Below are 24194 nucleotides of genomic sequence, written 5' to 3' on the forward strand. Positions count from 1 at the left end.
CATCCATCCATCCATCCATCCATCCATCCATCCATCCATCCATCCATCCATCCATCCATCCATCCATCCATCCATCCATCCATCCATCCTCTTTACATCCTTGTCCCTTAGTGGGGTCGGGAGGTGCTGCAAAGATCATTAGCTAAACTTATATCCTTGTAGAATTTGTAGAAACAAACTTTGTTGTGCTTTCTCGCACAATGACAATAAAAGAAATTGTGATTCGGATTGTCACACGTCTTTTTCAGACTTTTCTTTCAGTGCTGCTCAGGAAAAGCATCTCAACAGCATGATGCTGCCACTACTGTCCTCCACGGCGGGGTTGGTGGCTTCGAGGTGGTGTGTAGTGTTGGATTTACCAACGGCGATATAAGAGAAGACATTTGTGGGACGCGCTGCTACAACGAGAGGCACCGTGGGCCTCCTCATTAAATGGTTTCAATCTTTCAAATTAAAAAAAACAAAAAACAAACCAAACAATTTGAGGAACACAAACCTAGAGAACTGCGTACTGCTTGAAGGGAGCTACGTGCAAACTGAGCTTTAAAAGGAGTAAAGAAGTTCCGACTTCGTTAACTCGGAGGCTGCTGCACATGCTCACCTCTCCTGATGTCCCAGGTCCTGCAGGAGTGTGTCAGCATATTTCGGCCTCTCGCTGTTTTCCACATTGGAAAGCCTCTTCACCTCGCTCCGCACAAAGTACCAGAACTCCTTGACGCCGTTCTCCACCTTCCTGCGCAGCTCCTCCTGCGTGGGGCCGGGCCCTGCGGGGGAGAACGGGGAGGAGAGGACGGCGGGGTTTTATAACACTCTGAAGCGGCCGGCGCGATCAAAGACAACGGACCAATAACCCAGACCGAAGAAACGAAATACGCTCTCAAAAGACCCTGATTATAGTGTATAAATAGCCCCTCGCCAGTGAATGTGCCGACGGGAACTCTGACCCCAGGTGTTACTTTGGCCTCGTTAGGAAACACTTGATCACTGCTTTTGTGCATAACCTCTCTCATGTTTTTCCACACACAGGAAATGTATACCCCTTTCCAACCCAGACAATGTGGAGCAGCCAACATTGGTACTGCATGTGCCTGCCCTGGTTTCTGTCGAGAGAAACAGAATGGAAAAGAACAGAGCAAAGAGAAGAACAGCCTCAAGCAGGAGAAGTCGGAGGTGGTGCTGGAGATGGTAAAGCTCTTCTTTTTTTTTTTCCAACCTTCTATCTCAGACACTCTCCTCACTTTACCCGCTCCGCTTGTGGAAAAAGCTGGAGGGTATTTTTAGCTTTTTCTCCCCCTGCAGCATGATGGAAAAACTGACCCTCCACTGCCCTCTACGCTCACATGTCCTTTTTTATTTTCTCCCCGTCTCTTTTCTTCCCTCTCGGTCTCTTATTTTGCCGGCGGGGGGATTCGCACTGCTCCCACTTCATTCACACGTTTCCCCCCGTTCACCTGACAGCTTTCCTGCCCCTTTGACCACTGCTTAGAGCAGCGAGTACACACACACACACACACACACACACACACACACACACACACACACACACACACACACACACACACACATAACCCGGCCCCATTGACGCTGCGGCTCCACCGTCGTCATCGTCGTCGTCAGGCTGCAGCGGGTTGAACACTGGCCTGAACTGACATCATCCCTGTAGGCGAAAGCTCACACAAGCAGCTGAGAGGTTTCACACCACATCTAGATTTATATCGTGAGCCTACACACACTTACAATACGCTCAATATGCTCCAAGTTTGTGCCAAACCCCGTCTTTGGGTGAGCCTATTTTAAGTTTCACTGTTCTGCACATTTCTGGACTTTCTCTTCATTTATACCTTTGAAGGTATAAATCGAAAGACTTCAGAATGAGTTTAAGGTAGATATTACTGGAAATGGAACCAGCAAACACTACAGACAGACCAACAGACAAATGAGTGGGTTGGTGATGTAGAGCAAGGTGGGATGAATGGTTGAATACAGAGTGGAGATGGAGACTGACAGGTGGGAATTTGAGACTACAAGAAAAGGATTGAAGTCTAATAAATACCTGTCCAGATTCTATTTTTTTAAGCCAAACCTGGAAAATGCGGACCCAAATTTCCAGGGTTTTCCAGACTGCGAAACACCTTCCTACTTACCATCTCCAGTGAGTTTCTGGAAGCTGTGAATCTTCTGCTTGGCTCTAGTCAGCTGGTCCTCCAGGGAGCGGAGCCGTCCTGCCGCCAGCGACCCGGCTTCTGCTTGACCCTCTGGTATCCTGGAAGGCCCAGAAAGACGTCAGGTGGATTAGGAAATTAAATAGCAGGAAGAGGAGGCAGGAACATGTCAAAAACCCTGAACGCAATAGTCCAATGCATTGACGGAATAACAAAATAATATTTTTAGGAATGCTCAGTTATTCTCTGAATAACTCCAGATGGATTCCGCAAGGCATCCACTTGCAGACTATTTTAGTCAAAAAACTTTCTTTCTAATTGTCAGTTGTGACTCAGGAGGTAGGCGAAGCGGTAAGGATATCCTGTGGTTCGTCTGATTTGAGACGTCTCTTGCTTGGGTGACTCTGGTCTCATCTTTCAATTTAAAAGTTGCTGAGAAAACCGAGCTGCGGAGGCTTGCATCTCGCAACGTTCACCGCCGAAACTTCCACAAAATGTAATTTGTTAAAACGCCAGTGTAGGCCCCCGAAAGTCGTGGCCCCGTGTGTTAATTTTGAGCTCAAGATTGGGCTCAGAATACAAACTGTATGAATCCACGTTTGTTGGGTTCGACCTGTCATCTGCTCCCAAACTCATCCATGAATTACGTCCTGAGAATCTGCTGAATATCCTGTGAACGGAATGGCAATTTACAGAAAAATGCTATGATTATGTGGAATAATAGGAAAAATATGAAAAAGCAATTATAAACCCATAGCACTATTCAGCTGCGACACGACGAAGCACCTGATGAGCTCATGAAGTTAAAATTACAATAACTATTTCAACTTTTTCTTATTTCAGTTTTACAAGAGTAATGACTAAATTTAACAAATCTAACGTACTGCGGGGGAAAATAAGTGTTTGACCTGCCGATTTTTATTTTTATTTTTATGTCTGCTCATGTACAAATTGACAAGTTACATTTTTTATGATAGTTGCATTTTGATAAGTCTGTTCTTTTTTTTTATGATGGTTCAATTTCAATGTTTGCAAAAAATCTGAAAAGCATCACTCAAAACTTAGAAATTAATTTGCGAGTCACTGACATTAACAAGCAGTTAATCCCAAACACAGAAGACAGAAAACTAGCTTCGCTCCCATTTTGCAGATAGAAACCGACCAACCAACGGAGCAAGACACGAACTGACAGCCAAGAAAACAATCAGCCACACAAGCAGCTAACCCTACAGAACCAAAAACGACGTTATAATCTGAAACGTCAAACAATAAATCAACAAATCAGCCAGTTAAGCAACTAAACTAACAACTAACCAATAAGTCAATCAACCCAACAAACTAAAAATCAAACAAATAACCAATAAAATCACTCAATAAAAGATGCTCCTGACCCTCAAAATATGCGTGGGTCTTATTTACAAAATCAATTTCTGTCATTCGAATGGACAAGATTAAACTTTTGCATTAGGCTGACGTGGGCTACAAAAGGAATCAGGAATCTTGGTGAAAATGTGGCACTTGTTGGTGGGAATATTGGGAAATTTTAAGATGATAAGTTGCTCTCAGTCTGGAGTTTACTTTACCTAACACATGCTTATTTTCTGTCATTATTAGAAACAATTCATGTCTGAATGCACTTCAAAATAATGACCCAGTGGCTAATATTGTTTAATCTGTTTGTGAAACAAGTCAAAAATACAGAAACAAAGTTTTTGATTGGATCAAAGTGATTGCAAATCCAAATCTACCAGGAGTATAATAAATTATTTTCAAACTTAAGCTCATTTTTGACCAGCTTTTTTTTTTTGTCCATGCTATTATTACCGTCATAGCGAAGTTTGCAGGAATCGTCCTGAAGATAAAACTTAAGTGAGGCCAGGACAGGATACGTTGTTGCTGAACCATTCAGATGCACGTCTAAAGTCTGAACACAAACAGGGAAGCTTCCAAATGAGATTAATTTCATCCAACATCTTTGCAACACAGAGAAAAGATGCCCTGGAATAATCTGAAAAACTAAAAGTGACGCATGAAATGTTCACATTCTAAGCCTCCGTTGTTACAAGAGAGCCACGGCATTCCAGCTGGTCTTTTATCATCACCATAGTGCTGAAACAAATAGGAAAACTGCTTTTATCACAGATGCTGCATAAAATCACTGCTCCAAGCCCACGAGTGTGATGAGTGGGATCATCTCAGGCTCTTCCACATCATAGACATCTGTGATAAAAAAAAAAGGAAGAAAGAAAGAAGAAAAAAAACATACCGCAGTCATCAAATTCACAAGTGCAGAAAGCTGTTTTTCATTACCGCTGAAAGCTTGTTTGGACAGACGTTCAGTTCAATTAACCTAATGTACAGTAATAAACTATTTGCATTTGCATATATCTAACTGTATCTGCAGAACTGTTGCATATTTTAAGTGTTTAGTGAATTATGTCTGGTTGATAAATGCAAATTTGAATTAGCATTTTCCAACTCCCTCAGTTAACCGTGAATAACTACCACACACACACCCACACCCACACACACACACGCACACACACACCCACACACACACACACACACACACACACACACACACACGCACCAAAAACACAACTGAGCACTTTGACATCCTTAGAGCACCAAGTTTATATCAGTCAAGGGGAAGAAAAATGGCACTAACATGGTAGAAAAGCCGCAGTTTTTTTTTTTTCTCCAGCATTGTATTTGCAAATACCCCTGAGCAATAGACATAATAAATCATCAAGGCATGCAAACTCAATTTGCTCCTTCAGTAAAGAACATCAGTCGCCTGCAGGCACAGAGATGAGACTTTTAGAGTTGCAACGGCCCCTCTCGCCACAAAACTCTCCCTTCAACGTGCGAGTCTGGTCCCTCGGAAGCCCTCGCCTCCCACTTCACTGACTACTAACTGAGCAATCTACTTCAAGGGCATCCACAGCTGTAGGAAAAGAGAGCAGAATATTCTACTCAGACGTTATGCAAACCGGCGATGGACAATGATCCAACCTTTCATACTTTCCAAGAACAGAGTTCGCCCTCATTGGATTCAGATTTCCTGTCTTTATTAGATCCACGGTGTGTCCGTTACAAGACCCCGAGACGGATCGTTGAAATAAAACCCGGTGACATTTCCTCTCCTCTATTATATTTTGTACCATATTCAGCTGCACTTCCCCATAGGCCACACCTTAACATGCTGGTTACACCTCAGTACAAAAAGCAAGACTTGCTTCATCACTTCCCAGGGGTTTAAAGTGCTGCTAAAACGGCGACATAAAACAACTTGATATCTTCTTGAACAAGGCAGAAGAAATAGGCCATACGAGCTCAGGCTAATTAGTGCGAACATCATATATGAGGGTTATCTATAGAATACAAATTGCCAGTGCGCTTGTCACAGACCCAGTCATGGAAAACACACCCAGAACAAAATCTGACGATATAAAATATATCCAAACACTGAGCTGAATCAAAACTAACAGAATATGCCAGAAAAGGCAAACAGAGAACAACAACAACAACAACAACACACAAAAAAAGACTACTGAAACCTGCAGGAGAAATTAGACAAGGCAGCTGGATTCGACAACATCTAAATAAAACAACACAGGAAAGGTAAGAGATGAAAAGAAAACTCAGAGTTGGGAGAAGCAGCACGCAAATACGTGGAGGGATGCGGGGGAATAAAAGACGAGCTCTGAAAGCAGGCGGAGGACGAGGCCTGCTGCCTCTAAGCGCTGCGTCGGGAAGCATGTAAGGTTCAAATATTTCACTTGAGCTCAGCTGGTGAAACCACCGGCTCCCTCTTCTACACCCAGTGTTCACTGAGTTCACAAGGCGATCAGAGCCGAGGGACCGAGCTTGAACAGTGGGGGACCGCGTGGCAAAACTGCACCTATATTCCTGTAGAAAGACTTAATGCGCTCAGGCCGACTTCAAAAGGAAACGTATGTGCTGACCTGAAAAGTCATCCATATGGATGGAGATGGGAAGCATTCTCTGAGGTCTAGATGAAAGACGGCTACGTGGACACCCTTTGGCTTCGTACAAAGAACCAACTAGCCTGTGTTTAAACAGGCATACCCATGCATGATCACATTGTGATGCACTTTGCATTTCAACTGCAGCTTAGAGTTCTCACAGGTTCCTCTGATTTACCCACAAACCAATCTTTAGGTGTCATTTGGTGGCGTGCGCTTCTCCACATCCTGCATAGTGCAGTATTTCAGATTCTCTTGATCTCCCAGAACTGGCTAATGTGTAATTACAATGTTCGTCCTTAAATCATTAAATTCTGATGCACTTTGCATTTAAACGGCTCTTTTAAACAAATGCTTTCTTAGGCGCCTTGCAACTGGTTTATGCACAATTTGGAGGCGTGTTCTTCCCTATATCTGTGACTCTCTTCAGGGGGGAAAAAAAAAAAACATTGCATATTCAGTTCTTTGTGCAAGGTGTGGGAATAATGGAGAACAAAAATTATGGATTGTTCATTTTTAGCCGCATGTAAGTATATGTTTGTAGCTGCCAGTGCAGTGCTGAGACACAGTATGAAAGCAGCTGCATAGTCAACAATGGTTAGATAAAATATTCAGAAAGCAGCCAGTCTGGTGTGTGTGTGTGGGGGTGTGTGTGTGTGCGTGACGAGGTTGCAGCCTTAGCACCCAGCCAGCATCGCGAGTTCTCTATAAAATTTCCTGATAACCAATTCATACCTTTGTATTCAGGCTACACGTCGTGCCTGAGCTAACACTGCTGCTAGCATAGTCCTCCACTGATATCCAGCCACCATGAAGAATTAATTCCGACTCAATCCTAAATTCATGTTTAAAACAAGAAAAAAAAGAAGCTTTTATTAAGCAAAACGGGAGTGTCCTGTTTTTTTGATGCACCCCAAAACTTCTCTGTAATACTTTGAAAGAGAGAGGGCTTAGTTCAGTTTAAAGGGGGCCTTAGAAAACTGTGTTTCATCATTTCTTGATAACTGAGTGCATTTGCTTGTACCTCAATTCACACCACTTGTTTCCAATAAGTCAAATGGGGGGGAAACATCTTGTTTCCCTATGAAAACGTAAACTGGTTTTGAAGCCTTAAAGAATCGTTCAGACAGTGGCTTTGTTTTACTTCACTACGCGATCATATGTCAAATCGATTTCAGTTGTTACTTGCTTTCATGTCTACGGATTCAAACGTCAACATTCCAAGTAAACCGATTCTGTATACCGCATTCCTGCCTCACATGTCCGCAACATCTTTAGCTCGCCAGCTCCGCTCTGAGCTCTGCTCGACAGAGACGTCCCGACCACAGACAGTCCTAACTAACAATGAGGCTTATGTGTGCCTGAGCGCGCTCTGCGGACCGACCGGAGTTCAGGTCCTGAGGTGGCGCCAGCTTCTGCAACAAGGTCAACCCTCGCTCCAACCTTTACTTGAGAAGACGATGACCTCAACACGGTAAGCTATGCAAATGAGTTTTTCATGGTTAAAATTTACATTCTTATTTGACTTGAAAGACGGAGACCCAAATGAGCGGCAGGTTTCGCGGGCAGCTGCAGACAAAATGAAACTGAGAAAAACACGGGGACACATAAGGAGAGTAATTGAGGTCTAATGGTCAATAACCTATACCATTAAAAGACAATTCCACCGAAGCATGTATAAACAATTTGTTAGAGATGCTCTTTTCTCTCTTTCAGCGTACATAAATCTGAGTCACATGGGCCTGTGTGTGCGCAAATAATTCCTTGCATCCATTTTAACTCGCAGAACACATTACACGGGGTTTAGAGGTCTGCGTCGACTGTAACAGTGCTACGCCACGCATAAATCTCCTTTACCGGCTTGTTTCTGACATAATTGCACAACAGCAAACATTCTGCTGGCCCCGAGGTAAGCTGAAATAACAAATAAAACCGATTAGGGCAATGACTGTGGTCTCTGCAACTCCTCTCATCCCCTCAGATGTCATTTTTCATTTTCTCCTTGCTGCTCTTTACTTAGCGAGGTCCTAACGCCATCCATCATTCTCTCGATTCCGCCCTTTCCTCCAAACCGTCCCCGGCACCCTCCTCCGTTGCATCCTTGCATCCCCTCTGTTGGCATGCCAGAGGAGGGTGGGAAAGGGGGACATCGATCAGGTCCTCATCACTCACCCCAGCTGTCACTCTTACCCCCTTGCTCCCTCTGGTGTCGCACCATCAGGCTGGCGCGTGTCATCGTCTCTGCGGGAGCAGTGGCTCTGTGCCCGGGGTGACTGACAGCTGCAGAGAGGGCGGAGCCAGACAGGCCGAGCAACTCGACCTCATGCTCACCTCTCATTAATGCTGCCGGGTGATTGGTGGGTTGGCACGCCGCCTGTCACTCGCATCACTCAAGAGTGGCCTGATTCATTGGACTGCATCTGTAGGTCGGCCAGGTGAATTTAATTTGAATCCGAGCGTTGACGGACGCTGATTAACCAGACATGACTGTCCTAAGAATTGCGCACGAGGACTAAAGACAGGATGAAGCAAAACAGATTTAATCTGTTTCTGCTTATCCGTCACACTTACATGTTTCAGATGATCAAATAAAAATCCAAACCAAAAATGTTTCAAATTGTTATCACATCATTAAGCTATTGAAACCAAAATTGGACTTTTCTAAGAAACTATTAACCCTCATTGCTAAATCACACGCCTCAGTTATAGACGTCACATTTTGGTGAGTTGAGTTCAATATCCGTAGCCTCACTCTTCTGCCAAATCTCTAAAATATCCCTTTAAGAAAACGTATCTGACAGCATGAAGTAAGCTAAAAGATCTCCAAAAGCTACTCACCATGTTCTGGTATAAAAAAAAAGGAGGAAGAGTTACCAGGGAAAGTTTTTTTAAACTTTTTTTTTATGTGCATTTCAAAAAAATAATATTTATGATGATCTGAGACTGATTTGCCACTTCAGGACCTGAACCGTTTACCCTAACTGAGTGAGGGTTAAGAGCCGTCAGTTTTTAACCTTAAACTCAAGCACACTTTGGTGATGTGAAAGAATAATGACGTGAAGCACACCAGCAGGTGTTTCCCTGAATGGATAAAAAAAAAAGAGAGAAGGTTTTGGGGTAGCCTAGTCAAAGTCTGGATGTAGATTTGATTTAAATGCTGTCGTTAGTCCTTAAGAAAGCCGCTCATGTTCGAAAACCATCCAAGCTGCCAGAACGCTGTCAGAATTCTGCAAAAATGAGTTGGCCAAATTACCTCCACAGTGATGTAGAAGACTCCCTGCCAACGCTTTAATGGCAGCTGTTGTCACCAAGGGTGGAACAGTTTTCTCGTTTAAGGGGTAATTGCTTTTTGATAAATGACATCGCTTTTCTTCACTTAAAAAAAAAAAAAATACAATAAAATCATTATTTGAAAGCTGCATTTTTCAGTTCAATAAAATGTGTTTATTGAACTGAAAGCGTGAAAAAAAAAAAAAAAAAAAGGAAAAACAGAAGACATCTGTCGGTGGGAGGGGGCCACAAAATTCTTGTCCTGCCAGCGATTTATCAAATTATCTAACTGAAAAACCAACTTGGTGGTAAAAAGAAAATAAAACTAATAAAACATCAGAATTCTGTCAGATATATAATGACTGCTCCATGCAGCCTGATAATGCCCAACTCATCTATCTCTTGCTGCTGTGCAGTAATGACACTAAACAAGTTGAATTGTACTCCGATCTATAAATCAGTTTGAATGCAATGAGTTTTTCACAGTGCAAGAACTCAACATGATATGTAATAATGTCACTTTTATGGGCTTAAATTTCTCTGAGGCCACTTGTAAAAAATGAGCACACTTGATGTGACGGTTAGGCACTTTGGATGAATTTGTCTTTTTCCATCAGACGTCGGCAGGATGCTCGCCCCGAATCGACTCTGCTCCCTGTACGAGGCACAGAGATCCGTGTTCTCGTTCCAAATTAGCGGAACGAGGGAGCTGCTGAATTAGGTGATCATTGAACTGGGGAGTTGTTACACAGTCGGCCGTTCTGTGACATTCCACTGTCAGCAGTTTGTTGGCGGAGGACGGAGGTGAAGGAGGTTTGAAAAGGCGGAAAATAAGGAGAAGATGCGAAGAGGAGCCAGCGGCAGGGGATGACGGACAGCTCACCAGCAACTCATTTATTTTTTAAGCCAATAATACAAGAATAACAGACACTAATGGGGCTCTCGTGCAATATTTTTGCAAAAGTATTCAAACTCCTATTTGTGTTTTAGTGGGAAAATAGCAGTGCAAATATGGGGAAAAAAAAAAGTCATGATTTTTTTTTTTAAACAGTCCACTGTCACCACATGCTTGTCGGGATTCAATAAAATCTGCTGGATATTCTTAGATAAATCAGTTTGAATGATAAACTAAACTTTACTGCATTGTTTGATAGTTAGGATCAAACAATTAGGCAGTGACTTAGTCATAAAAATGATTGAATTAAACATCTTTCCGTAATGTGCCCTAAAGCGATATTTGTCGCAAACTGTTGCTACATGAAAAAACAAAAAAAAAATTCTGCATAAGACTGAAAAATGTCCACATTTAAAAACATCAGTAGAGATCAGCTACAAACAAAGAAAACAATGTCTGTCCTGACAAACTGACAGGCAATGCAAGGAAAGCACTAATTACCCCGTGTTAACATCCAGACGGATGTAGATGAATCTGTTGACAGGGTAGATATTAGATGTTCCATCCAAAAATCTATCCTTTATTAAAGACGGTATATGCAGACCACAACATTGAACTCCACTGTCTAGATGCACAAAGTGCTATTTAATAAATGCTGGTTGGAGTGTCACACTGCAGAGACACTTTTCTGCAGCAGAAACAGAGATGTTGTTCAGAGCTGACGGGAAGACGGACGAAGCTGAACGCAATCCTGGAAGATAAACAATTAGAGGCTTCAAACAGCCGGACCTGGAGCTGGAACCAGAACGGGCTCCAAGCCTGACCCAGCTAGTCCACCCCTGACCCCGCCCCTTCCCGTGCACTCTCCTCTCTCCCTCCTGTCAGCCTGCCAGCACTGAGGCTTTTTGCACATCAGCCGAGATGGGAACTTGCGGGATAGCTCTTTGACTCTTGAAAGGTTTGGCCAAAACAACACATTTTGCCCGTGGGTGGTATTAAAAGTCCCATCCGCATCAATTCCACTCCTGCTAAGGCCCTCCCAGTCCTCCGCCAGCAGAGCAAACATCATCTGGGTAGATGACTTTACAATTGGGATTTATTAAAGCATTTTCATATGCTACAGTGGCTCAGTCGCCGTGTTTGAGGATGATTTTATCTAAATCCAGTTGAGAACGGCAGGACTTTCAATTTATGCTCACAGATGCACGCTTTCCAATCTGACAGAGCTTGAGCTGTTGCATGAGGAGAAATGGGTAAAACATTTCAGTTTCTAGATTTTCAAAGCTGGCCAGGCCATACACCAAATACTCGCAGCTGTATTTGCACCAAAATAGTTCTAACAAGCACATCGACTCGGGCAGGCTGAAAACAAATACGCGCAACAATTTTCAGAGTTTTTATTTTAAAACGGCCGCACTATTTTCCTCTTTCACAAAACATTCACTGCTTTCTGTTGCTGTACGACATAAAATCGAAATTACACACGTTGAGGTCTGTGGCTCTGGAGTTAAACAATGTGAAAAAGTTCAAGGGTTATGAACAGCATAACCCCAAGCTTAAAAATATAGAAAGGAACAGAGGCCAGAAGAAGCCCTTTTGCTGTAGATAGCTCATAAAGCTTAACCCTCTGCAAACCAGCAGTTTCCTTTTGGCTTGCCGTTCTGTGACACTTAGCTGAAGCTTAGTGGGACTTGACAAGGCAACGCTGTACTGCCCCAGTAAACAACTACCGAGTCCTCAGTCCCAGATCAACATCCCGCACTCAATAACAAGCTGTGAGCACGCAGTGTGTCAGGGACCCATCTGGACATCGACTGAAAGCTGCACATTTTTTATTTTTTTTATTTATTTTTTTGATGCTGCGAATTCCACCTTTGTTTGTGAGCCAATTCTGAATAATTACAAAAGCAGGGGATTTAATCAAGGACCAGCTGTCTGAAGTAATGCATGTGTTTTGTTTTTTTTATGTTTGTGTGCACCGATGAGGTCCTCGCATCAAAGTGAATCAGAATATCACAGAGGAACAGCTACGACAACATCTGAAGCTTCCCCTTAAAACTACAAACACACACACACGAACACGCACACACGCACCAACCGCATCTTTCGTAGAAGGAGGCACGCTCGCACACATCCACGTCCAGAACTGGGGTTTGAGTGTTTTGAAAAACGCTGTCAGCATGCGGTGATAAGAGCAGAACCATCTGCCTCACTGTTACAAATAGCTTGAACGTGTGAAAGATGCTGTGCGGTTAATGGACTTGCACAATGTGCTATTGTCTTTTAAAATAACAAAATCTGGTGAGACGTGTGACACGCTATCCATCTGTCACACTCAGCATCTATCACACCGCTGATTAGCTGCTACGATCGTGGACGTCTGATGAAGCTCCACCACAAGCCACCGACGGCTCCGGGTTTTTGTGATTGGACTGAAAGTGAGGCGACCGCATGCGGTGGTTGCAGGACTTTAACAGGTGCATTGTGTCCACTGTTGAGTGTTTTCTTTTTTTTTATTTTACTCTAAATTTCACCTTGTCAGCTTTTGTACAAACAAAATCCTGGGGGGAATTATGTGGTTTTGGAAAAGCATTTCAAATATTTACAGAGCAGCCAGTGGTAAGATAACGTCCTGCAAATGTCCTCCACTGGATGATTTGCACAGATGCTGTGAAAGCCTCAGCTAACTAGACATTTATAAATATCGTGCTTTTACAGATTTTTACCATAGTTTTTCCAACGATGTTTCTATTCTAATGTTTTACATATTAGGGCTGAAAAAAGGAGCCAATGTGGAAAAGCTAAGTGTAGAAAACTAAATAGACCCAATGTTTCTTAAATTTAACACGTTTCAATCCTCAGTCTCCACAGCTGTGCGTCAGGTCATTTTTTGCCATTTGTTTCTGCACAGCCCTCTTCTGGACCCCACCATGCCCTTTTAATCAGGTTGAGGCCTGACAGGACGAGTGGAACATCTTCATTTTTCCCCTTTTCAGCCACTCAGTTGTAGATTTGTTGCCGTGTTTGTTGTCGATCTATACATTTAAATAGAACTCCATCAATACGACAGATGAACTTGCATTTGACTCTTGACTAATTTGGTAAAAAGAGGAACCCGGGTTCTGAAGATGCAAACCAAGCCAAACTAATATAGCACATTGTCTCCATCTTGGTTTCATGTCTCCAAAAATACTTTGTTGCAGAAGTCTCGTTGTCCACTGATATAACACTTTGTTAACTAATCCATTGCTACCATATTCTTTCAGAGAAAATAGTCTTATCTAAACAATTTATAAGTCTACTTCTTGGTACTAGCATAAACTTTGAACAGTAGACAGACTTATGTTTCTGTTCAGTTATTATGCACATAGAGCAGATTTCTCTACCTGTTGTCTAGCTAGGTTTGTTAGTATGAACGCTGCATACTACACATGTAGCTAACCAATTAATTTGATAGCAGTAGCCAATATAAAACACAGATATCTAAAAAAAATTGTATTTAGTACATAAAGCATTTATATAACTAGTTTGACTACCAACATGGTATCTAGTTCAGTTGTTACTTTTTTTCTTTTAATTGATTATTTAAAGCATCTCACCACCAAGCAGTGTTGTCTGCAGGTGGGGTAACTGCAAGGACAACATCTTAATTCAATTAATTTGTAGATTATAGTATAAAGAGGACATGATTAATAAAGGATATATCTAAAAGCAAACAAGAGCTACAATTAGAAACCAAAAAGTACTTTCTTTGTGTTTGGTGTCGCAGATAAATCTGTCGATTTGAACATTTTGTTACCTGAGAGATTCTGCCATGCGCCGCAGGTCTTCATTCTGCTGCTTAAGCCGCTCGAGCTTGGCCAGAATCTTGGAGAGTTCCCTGCTGGACCGCTCCGGATGCTCGCTGTCCCTCACCAAGTGGCCACCGATGTAGAAGAGGAGAGTGCCCCAGGCCAGCAGCACCAGGGTAATCCACCGCCAAGAGCCTGCCCAGGGCCTCATGCTTCCACCACGCCCACCGAAAATGTCCTGTGGTGTGCCCGTCCGCCCGTCGATCCACCAGCCGGCCGGCCTGCCTGGATGCGCACGCAAGCTGTGTGCTCCGTCACCAGAGATGCCACCGCGTTAATCTTGGCACTGGCATCTTTGCAAGGATGACAAATGGCAGATAAGTGGGAGATGTGTGCCTCTGTGGCTCAGGATTATCTATGTAAAGGCAAACGGTGCTTCTCCAGTGATCAGCCAGTCTTTCCTGTGTGCTAAAGCATGACGGCCCGATTAGTGGCTTCACCTCTCCCCCGGCTCGGCGCTGACCGGCTTATCCGAGAGTGCTGCGCTGTGTCCGTCCAGTCCCACCGGATTCCTTTATTCAAGTTGCATTCTGTAGAAACAAAGAAAGAAAAAAAAAGGAGTTAGCCGGGGTCACGTGTGGTTAACTCTGATATGCAAACAAGCTCCTTAATTATTTTTTGATTTGCAAATATGCCCTGAGGCAAATAGAAGCACTTTTTAGGATTGGCGAAAAGCAACAATACAACCGAAGTGGAAAGCCCGAGACAGACAAGCGCCCTGGATGCTGCTGACTGGTCCCGACAGAAACCTGTCTCAGCAGCCCACAGGATTGATCAGCATGACACTGCAATTTGCATTTACACAGTGATGTGCAGTCCCTAAGCTGAGCTGCACTTCTGTAGAGACAGGACACGGATGTTCCACTCTCTGCGTCTAGCCTGTTTGCGCATTATGTACACGCTTGTACACATCCACAATGAACTCAGCATGCACACGTACACAAGCAAGGACACTAAAAGATTCAGTGTTTTTTTTGGGGGTTTTTTTTTATTCAGTCCAGTCGCCACACATTCACCCGTCTTCTCCCTCAAGGGTTGAGGCTTTAACCCTCAGTTAAAGCACAACCTTTGCTAAATTATTCAGAAAAAGAATTAGAGACGCTTTTCCTGGACGATCTCCGGTTTTCCGATCTGCAAATTCACACCATAACAACAAATAAAAGAAGGGAATATATTGCAGGGTCCTTGATGGATATGGGAGTTATGAGTCCTAAAGCATTAAATATAAGATCAACGCCTCTATTTTTCCAGGATTGCACCACCAATAGCAGCGCCATGTGGGAGTAGCTTTGTTACATTAGTTCTGATTTGTTCTCTTTGTAGACTTTTGTGCATAATTGTTTTGGTTGAGGCAGTGAATGTTTCTCCAATTATTCCCTTTGTTTTTTTAGGCTGTGCAGCGGGAAGGTTTTTTTTTTGCTGTTACTTTTTTTTTTTATACTTTCAGACAGTTGCTATAATGAGTAACCGTGGAAACAAGGTGTCGTTTTCAAAACTAGAACCAGCTGATTAGCTTCACGAAAACTCAAATAATACCTGAACTGTGACCCAAAATCTTGCAGGCTTTTTGGATGTGGAGCGGGACCAAAGAACAGAGAGAAATCTCTTTCATCCGTCATGATGGGCGAGGATCATGACCACAACGCAAGCGTCTTTCTGTACATATGGCCAGGCAGAGACTTAAAGAGGAGCAGCATAAGCAAATGAGGTGGATTAGAAGTGCTTTCCATGATGCCATGCAGGACATGTTACTGTGAAATGTCGTCTTTGCTGCAAGGAAAAGCATGTCAGAAGTGAGAAGCTTCTTGAGATTTATTTTGTCCTCGGGATAAAATACAAATTTTTTTATTGAATTGAATTGAATCTTTACACATTTCCCTAAGTTTTAGCTTGTTGTTAAGAAACCACCAATTGGTTAATGCATTAAAAGAAAGAAAACAGTTTAGAATTTTGGTACATTTAATGAACTGTTTTTTTTTTTTTTTGTTTGTCAATGATTGTTAATTCGAGACTTATCAATAAAAAATGTCCAGTTCTGGTCACTGCCTCATATCTGGAGTGAAAAGTTTTCCTAATATGCTCTGTGACAGATTGAACCTGTCTCAAGGTGATTCAGTGCACTACCAGAGAAGAGGAACAACAACCAGAAAAAAAAAACCTGGATCACCTCATTCCTTCATCCCAAAGCAGCAGAGAAGATGGGGATGGATGCGTGCTGAGTTTATGAAGCAGCCTTCGCCGTCAACTCCCAAACAAAGCCCTGTCATGTCACCGAGACCAGACCTGTGACAGGATGAAGACTGGCAGATATGTGCATGCGTGTGCAAGTCATCTACATGTGTGCCATCATAACAGCGAGCTGGAATGATGCCAAACATCCTAGATGCACCATGAGTGGCACTGGTTGGGATGGGCTTGATTGGCATGCTGCAGCCTCTCTTGTGTTTCCATCTGAGCTGCAGAAACCGAGTAGAAATGTTCCTGCTGGGGTTCTTGCGGCAGCGAGGAAACGAGTCAGCGGTGGCTCATGTTTACAGCAGCGGTAAAGTTGATATGTAGGACATAAACGTTGGCATGCTGTAATGTTTTAGGGCGTGTTCAGGCAACGGGGGCCACAAACTTCCCCAGTGAAGCAGAGAGGTGCAGACTTCTGATTGAACGACGTAGGAATACCGAAATCTGTGAAGAAGTTAGCAACAGTTCCGGTTCTGCCTAACCTGGGCTGGCATGCGAGAAGCTCCTTTTTATGCATGCAGCGCAACAAAGTGCTGAGCTGTGTTTTATTATGGAAAATAAGAGGTGCGTGAGGATAGCACTCTGCTAGATAATGCATGATTGGGACTTCACTAAAAGCCAGGCTGAATGAACCCTCGTCTCGGTGTTTGAGGAACCGTAAATGGGGTTTGAGCGCGGCAGACTAAAACGGACACATCTGAAGCCTCTCGATGTTTAAATCGGACTTGAAGTGGTTCAATGGAGAGGGGATCGATGTCACAGAATATATTGTGCATAAAGGTATTTACTTTCAAGGCAAGTTGAAAGTGTAGTCACTGCAATAGGAGACAAAAAGGATCTTTTTTTTCATACACAACTGTTTTTGCACTAGAGACAAACAGGACCTAATTATTCAACCACTTGACTGGAGAGCTTATTGTTGCTAGGTAACAAATAACTTCTTCAGTGGCCTCTAATATCAGCTCCTTTTTCTTTCCGTGGTTTTATAGTGTTGCCAGATTCAAACTCCTCGATTCTGATTGTTCAGGGAAATGGAGCCGTTAATGACAAGGTCGGTGTTCCAATAACTTTGAAACTGAACGATCTGGGAACGCAAGGGGTCCGCTGTATCCCACGAGCCTCTACGTGACGATGACATTGAATGCTGTCAACCTTAAATGTCATAAAAGTCATAAGCAAGGAGATTCAGTCAGCACCAAAAAAAAAAAAAAACAGCACTACTTTGTAAAGTTTTGCTATCTTCCTGTACAACTGTTTTTCATCTTGTCCTTTTGCTTCAGTTATTAAAGTATTTCTGGTTTTACTTCAGCTTTGGTTTCTAAGAGATGACATGTTTTCTGTTGCTATGGCATTGCGGCTTAAAGTTTAAAAATAAGTAAACGAGAGCTTAAATAAAAAAGTTCATAAAGTTACTTGATCAACATCTTGTGATCTGACAGCCTGCTTGCTGCGATGCAATTCTTGAATGTTCCTTAATTGCAGCTCTGCTTATATTCTTATTTCCATTGTGTGTAATGTTGTAACCAATTGTAAAAAAAATTAAAAATTAAGAAGAAATTAGATTAACAGTAAAAAAAAAAAAAAAAAAAAGTTATATTTTGTGGCGATTTAAGTTTTGGGAAAACAAGCTATTTATCTCCTTGAGGCAGAAACCTTGCATTTTTATTTTTAGTCCTCTCTCAGCCCTTCCATTGATAAATACCCTGTGGAAAGTGTCAAACATACGTAGCTTGTGACTTTCACCAAAGTCTGTGAATTTACATTCACAAGCAACACATTTTTTTCATTCCTTAAACAGCTTGAATTCTTGGAGATATTGAGTTTCTGTATGACTGCAACAAATAGCAAATTACTGTTTTGTTTTTTTCAGCGAGCATTTGCTTGGAGAGCCATTAAGGCTACACATAAGCATGGCATTACAGGAACCTGCGCACAAGCATAACCATTGTTGGGCTCGTTACGAAGTCTAAATCTACTGCCAGGAAAGATTAGCTACTGTAACTACGTAAATGACTCTACATTACAATGTCACCTGGCGACTCTGAACCCATCCAAGCATTAAACAGATGCTTAGAACAAATCGATATGTGGATGTGCCATAACTTTCTCCAGCTACCAATAAACTTGATTGATTTGATATTTTATCCTTCAAAATATTTAAACTGAGTACCAGGTGGCAAAGTATTAATATATTACCGCTAGGACGGTAATTTATTTGGTAATCCTTGTTGTTTAAGGCCGAATAAAACATCCCAGTGTTTAGAGCAGGCAAGGTGGTCAGGTCATGAAGGAACTACTGCTGCAAAACAGCAGACCTCAAGCAATTTCTTATAAAATCCTTTTAGCAGTGACAGAAGTAATGATTTTTCCCCCAGTAGCTGGATAAACCGCTCATTATCCGAGTCCTCTGTTTGCCGTGAACCCAAAGGAGAAAGACATAAACACTTTTTAATTATTTGTTTGCTGTCGCAATTCATATAGTTATCGCAACATCCATCAGTGATATTGAGTGTCGCTTGTTTCTAAAATAGCGCGCGGCTCTAATTCCTGCCCAACAGTAAAATGAAAAATCACAACAGACATTCCTGACACAGCATATCTGGACAGTCCATATTGCCAATTCCGGTCAAAAACTGTACGAGTAGATTGAGTAGATTGCTGGAGTTTACAAAGACAACAGGCAGAATATGACCATGACCACGTTCAATAAGGCTCCGTTAAATAAACATACTCTGCTCAGATTGTGTGAAACCTGCAGGTTTGCGTGTTGATTCAGTGACTAAAATGAAAGCCGTTCGCACCAACTGAACATTAGGACAATTATCAAATCCAGTCGGTGGCTTCAGAAAACGAGCAGAAAGGCTTCTATAGTTCCTTTTCATCATGCCTTTCAGCTCGGCTTTGGCTTTGATGTAGTGGCACAGGAGAGGGGAAACGCATTATAAAGTTTCAGATAGCCTGGTTTTTATAATTAAAAGAATGAAGCGACTTCTATTGAGTCCTCTGTCCGCAGAAAGTAACCCGATTAAAGAGAAAATGTTGCTCTGCCATGATACTCCGCCACAATTTGTTCCGCTGATGAAAATCTGCCAGAGTAATATTCCAGTGAAGATTTGAGCAATTTCAGAGCCCTCTCACATCTGCCCTTCAGTCAAACGAACAGAAGGGTATACATTATTAATGGAAATGATAATAATGCCGTTTAAATAAATAAGAGTTTCCCCACTGTGAGACAATTATGCAAGTTGGACGGTGCGACAGACTTGCTGACCGAGGGATTTTCGAAAAGTTTTCTCCTTTATTCCCCTAAATCCTGCCGCCTCAAAGTAAAGCAGAGACATGAACGCCAGCTCTTAGCGGTAATGGGCAGGATGAGCTATGCGTCCCCTTAAACATACAGCCTTGCTGCTTTATAAATGGATATGATAAGTGGGCCCGCGCCGTTCATAAACACAACCGTTGTCTGCACCTGCTACACCCGAGCTTACCAAAGCTCTCTCTTCACCCTGACTTTTCGATAACATTATGTTCCCTTTATGGTCCGAGCTGCTGAGGTGTGAGTGACCCCGTAGGGCGGACTCTTGGCACCGTCACAAAATGTAGCTGAGCAGGAGCAACTTGAAGAGGCCTGGGGGTCAGTGGGACTGACCTGCTTTTGGGTCTGTTGGTGATTTTTTTATTTTTTTTGTGTGTGTGTGACTGAGGGCATAGTAGGGGTCATTTATCTGCAGCCCCCGGTCTCCAGACAATAAGAACGGCGATGAGGTTCACTACTGAATAATGCATGCAGCCCAGCTCACGGCGTCTTCTTTTACACCAACACAGCAACTCAGCTCCGAGGACAATGTGGAGTTTGTCCCCCATATTGGACGTTTTATAAAGAAGTGTCTTAAACGATATACGAGCGCCTCTTAAAACATTCTGAATCGCGTATACACAGCATGTACTCACTTCTTATTTCTGCTTGTTCAGAGGATTATATATAAACTGTATGTGCGTTGCTACTGGCAACCCCAAGGGGTTACGTAGCATGATGTGATGCATGTCACGGCATATAACATGGTGGAGGAGAGGTATGATGTGCTTGGAAAAACAGGTGCGAGATCTGGAAATGAAGGCGGAACGGTCTTGGAGAAGATTAAAGAGCCTTTTCACACAAACTTACACATATAAGCGATACTTAAATATTTATATGAAATATAAAACCCAATGTGAGCCCCGAATGAGGAGCAGATGGGTTTTTGCTGATAACGTCAAAGCATTCCAAACAATTTAGATTTTTCCAGCGCAGCACATCACCGGTTTGAGACGTTTGATGGTCCTTATCAGTTTATGAGGTACAATGTGGGGGAATTTCTGTTTGGACTACAGAGACAAAACATTAACAACAAAAATGCCAACTCTGGCAGCAGTTTTTATCTGTAATATATCCTGTAATGGTCTTTGCTGAGCAGGCGTTTTTTGTTGTTGTTGAGAAACAGACATCTCTGTAACAGTGATTACTTATAGTCTCATAACTGCCAGCAAAATCTCCACACTTCCTCCTGGCATAAATCTTCAGTTCAGCAACCTTCTGTTCTTGGAGTATTTATTCTAACGGCCAATTTTAGTAGTTTTAGACACACAACGGTGACAACTTTTCAACCGAGACAGTTTGAGTTATGTTATATAAAATACTAAAGTCAAAAAGGGATATTATTTAAAAGATGAAGGGGAAAAAGAGACGCCATGTTAATGCAGGACAGTACTGAGGCCCTGCCTTCCTCATTTAATATATTAATGTATATTTAATATATTTTAGCAAAGTATGCTATGTTATGTTTGTCTACTGGTTCCACCAATGGTAAGGCTCCACTTGGACTAAACTGTGGTGTTTAGTTGTTGTTCTGCAGTGGCAGGTGTGGTGCTGAAAGCTGAGAGGTCATGGCTGAACTTAAATCATATGAATCAAACATTTCCTGAATTAAAAACCTTAATCCTCTCACATAATTTCATGACATTTTTTTAGTTGCTTCTATTAGCTGTTTGAATACGTGTGCATTTTGCTTATTTATTCACTGTTGAGTGAATAACTTTTTAGTTTATTGTCTCTTGTTGATCCTACTAAGAGACAAGATGAACCTCTGAGTTGATTGTGAATATTTTATAGCCTAAAAAAATACAGATACTGCAAATATGAAAATAAACATTTCCACCTACATTATGCTTTTTAGCAGAATATGAATCTGATATATTTATAAACATTATTATAAATGTAACAAAGCCTATAATTCTTAACAAATTAATGTTGTTGTTTTTTTTCTCCACATTTTCGCTTCCATCAGAGACCAAAAATGTTATCCGAGTGCAACTTTTTAGTAAATACGAATGCAAGAAACTGTGTGACTCACTCCGCAACAGAACGTTACCCCTCCCAGCGCTGCCTTTCAATACTGGTTCTGTACCAAAATGCAGAGGCACCCATAGCTTTCTGGGGTGCCCCCGGTGTTTTACATGTAAGTGTGTGCCACACAGACAGAGAACGTGTGTGTGTGTGTGCGTGTGTGTGCGTGTGTGTGTATGTGGGAGTAGGAGAAGCAAAAGGCTGGCTACAGCTGACTGCATCCGCAGACATTCAGGCATCCACCCTCACACATCGGAGAGCGGTAAATATTTCATGAGCTGCTGTTTACTTCACAACATTTCTAAGCCGAATGTGCAGTAGTCCATTAACTTAAGCTAAAAGGCGGAGAGAAAGCCGGGCACGAGGACAAGCATGGGGGGAAATGGGAGAAAATGGATTGATGGAAAGCCGGGGGACTAAAGGGCACGGCGGCCAAATAAATGCAATGAATTTTAATATACACATATGGAAGGAGAGACCCACAGCAAACGTATTATAAACCACGGTCGTGTCCTCAGTGGGAGTTTATTATGCAGCCATTTTATAATTGCACACAAATTACAGCACACATAGCTTACATTTACAGACTGATTAAAATATTGCATTATTTTATTTCTTTCCATGTCACAATTTAGGATGTGATGAATTAGTCATTTGTTGTGTAGTAGATGGTTTGCTGGGAAATCTGGAGAGCAACAGTAAGCCAATGATTCAAACCTCAAAATAAACATGTTATTCTACACGTTTTTCAGTTTTATTTAATTTAATAAACAACAATTGCCCATTTTCATTCTTCGTCCCTCAGGTGTGTACAGTCGATTTTATAAATCAATATAAGTTTTAAATAGGACCGTAATCTGATAAGGTTTCAGATAAAGCTCCTGATTATTTTTTACTTATTTTAAAACTCTTAAACTCAGGATTTAACATTTTGGTTTGAGTACTGCCTGGGATTTTTTTATCAACCAAAATCCTGGCAAGCTAATTTGCGTGTCCAATTTTTAAAAGCCAAAGTTTACATTTGTGTGGAAGTTTGCAAAACTCATCATAAGCCTTCCACTTTATTTTGTTAATCAAAGAAATCAAGGTATTCTCTAACAGTGTTTTCTAGACGCTTTGTCGCCATATAATAACTGAAACTGCACTGAAATATTTTAGAACCCCAAATATCAACAAGTCATATAAAAATGGAGGGGAAACGCGATAGAGTAAAAGCATCAGCTGAAGAACGACAGTTCTAGTCAGACATTCTTTGTCATTATTGGTTTAGACTTGCTTATTCTCAAGTTGGAAGAGACGGAACAATTAATGACTGTTCAGGGCATCCATAGTTTTTTATGCAATGGCAAAAAAAATACTCTACCACGTTAAGTATGTAGGCCAATGTTCAATGACATGGACCCAAGAGCTCCACTGCTTGGCCAGCCAGCAAATTCTTCAAACGGCCCCAAATGATTTAGTGGCCCACTTAAACAACTGACCCAAAATGTTTCTGCAGAAAAAAAGAAAAAGCAACAAATGGGCTCAAAAGGAGACGGATCAGTTTACGTTCCAGTGGAAAAACAGGGGTTAAACGATTTGAACAAACACAAAATACTAACTCAACTGTGCTAATGTGATATTTATCTGCAATTTGGGGGAAAAAAAAAATAAATCTTTCATTTATCTTCTTCTTTCTTACTAGTATACATGAGTAATTGCAAGCTAGTTATATATATAGAGTAAAGATTCTTTTTCCAAAAAATAAAATAGTCATCTTGAGGAAAAGAAAAATCGTCGAAATAAAAGATAACATCTGACAAGTTTCGTGTGAAGTATACTGGCTGATAAACCAGAGTAATGTAAGCCTGGGAGATCATTTAAATGTTACCATTTAACTTCTAATCAAATAAGGACGAGCAAAAGTCAATTATTTCCCCTCTCTTTTCAAGAGGTATCCACAGAGACGGTCTTTCATTTTCATGAACGAACTGTGTGTGCTTTCGCTTTCACTAAAGCACTTAAGCTGCTCCACTTCATTGCAACTTTGGGATTAAGTCTCCTCAAAGTGGCTGAAGGTCTCGGAGAAGTTCTACCGGTGCCATCGCTTGTCCCGCTCCAGCTTGGCGCTCAGAGTCCCAGCCAAGCGCCCGGCCTCTTCTTCAAGGTTATCTCTGTGGAAAATTCGCTGACAGCAGGATACACATGGACTCGCGTCCCCAGGGTGACACCAAGATTGGTACTCATGCGTACACGCACCCACACACACCTCACTGGCCAAGTGGTGGGGGTGTGATGTGGCTCATTTGTGCCAACAGTGTATGCAAACAGGTTTTAATTGCCACAGAGGGACATAATTAGCAATGAAAAGCACCTATCACTCCTCTGCTTTATTACTTTTTATGTCCACATAAAACCGTGGCGTTGGGA

At 42.0% G+C, this 24194-nt stretch overlaps 1 protein-coding gene across 1 annotated transcript in view; it reads right to left on the reverse strand.

The window, feature by feature from the left end:
- The window catches only part of fut8b (fucosyltransferase 8b (alpha (1,6) fucosyltransferase)), a 106632-nt gene that overhangs the window by 34574 nt on the left and 47864 nt on the right, over positions 1-24194 (reverse strand). The window contains exons 2-4 of the mRNA XM_008397469.2: positions 14116-14697; positions 2145-2263; positions 602-764 (exon numbers count right to left, since the gene is read on the reverse strand). Of these exons, the coding sequence (XP_008395691.1) occupies positions 602-764; positions 2145-2263; positions 14116-14318 (485 nt within the window). The 5' untranslated portion in view covers positions 14319-14697. The remainder of the gene's footprint in view (positions 1-601; positions 765-2144; positions 2264-14115; positions 14698-24194) is intronic.

This window comes from Poecilia reticulata, linkage group LG21, assembly GCF_000633615.1.
Source record: "Poecilia reticulata strain Guanapo linkage group LG21, Guppy_female_1.0+MT, whole genome shotgun sequence".
Lineage (NCBI taxonomy): Eukaryota > Metazoa > Chordata > Actinopteri > Cyprinodontiformes > Poeciliidae > Poecilia > Poecilia reticulata.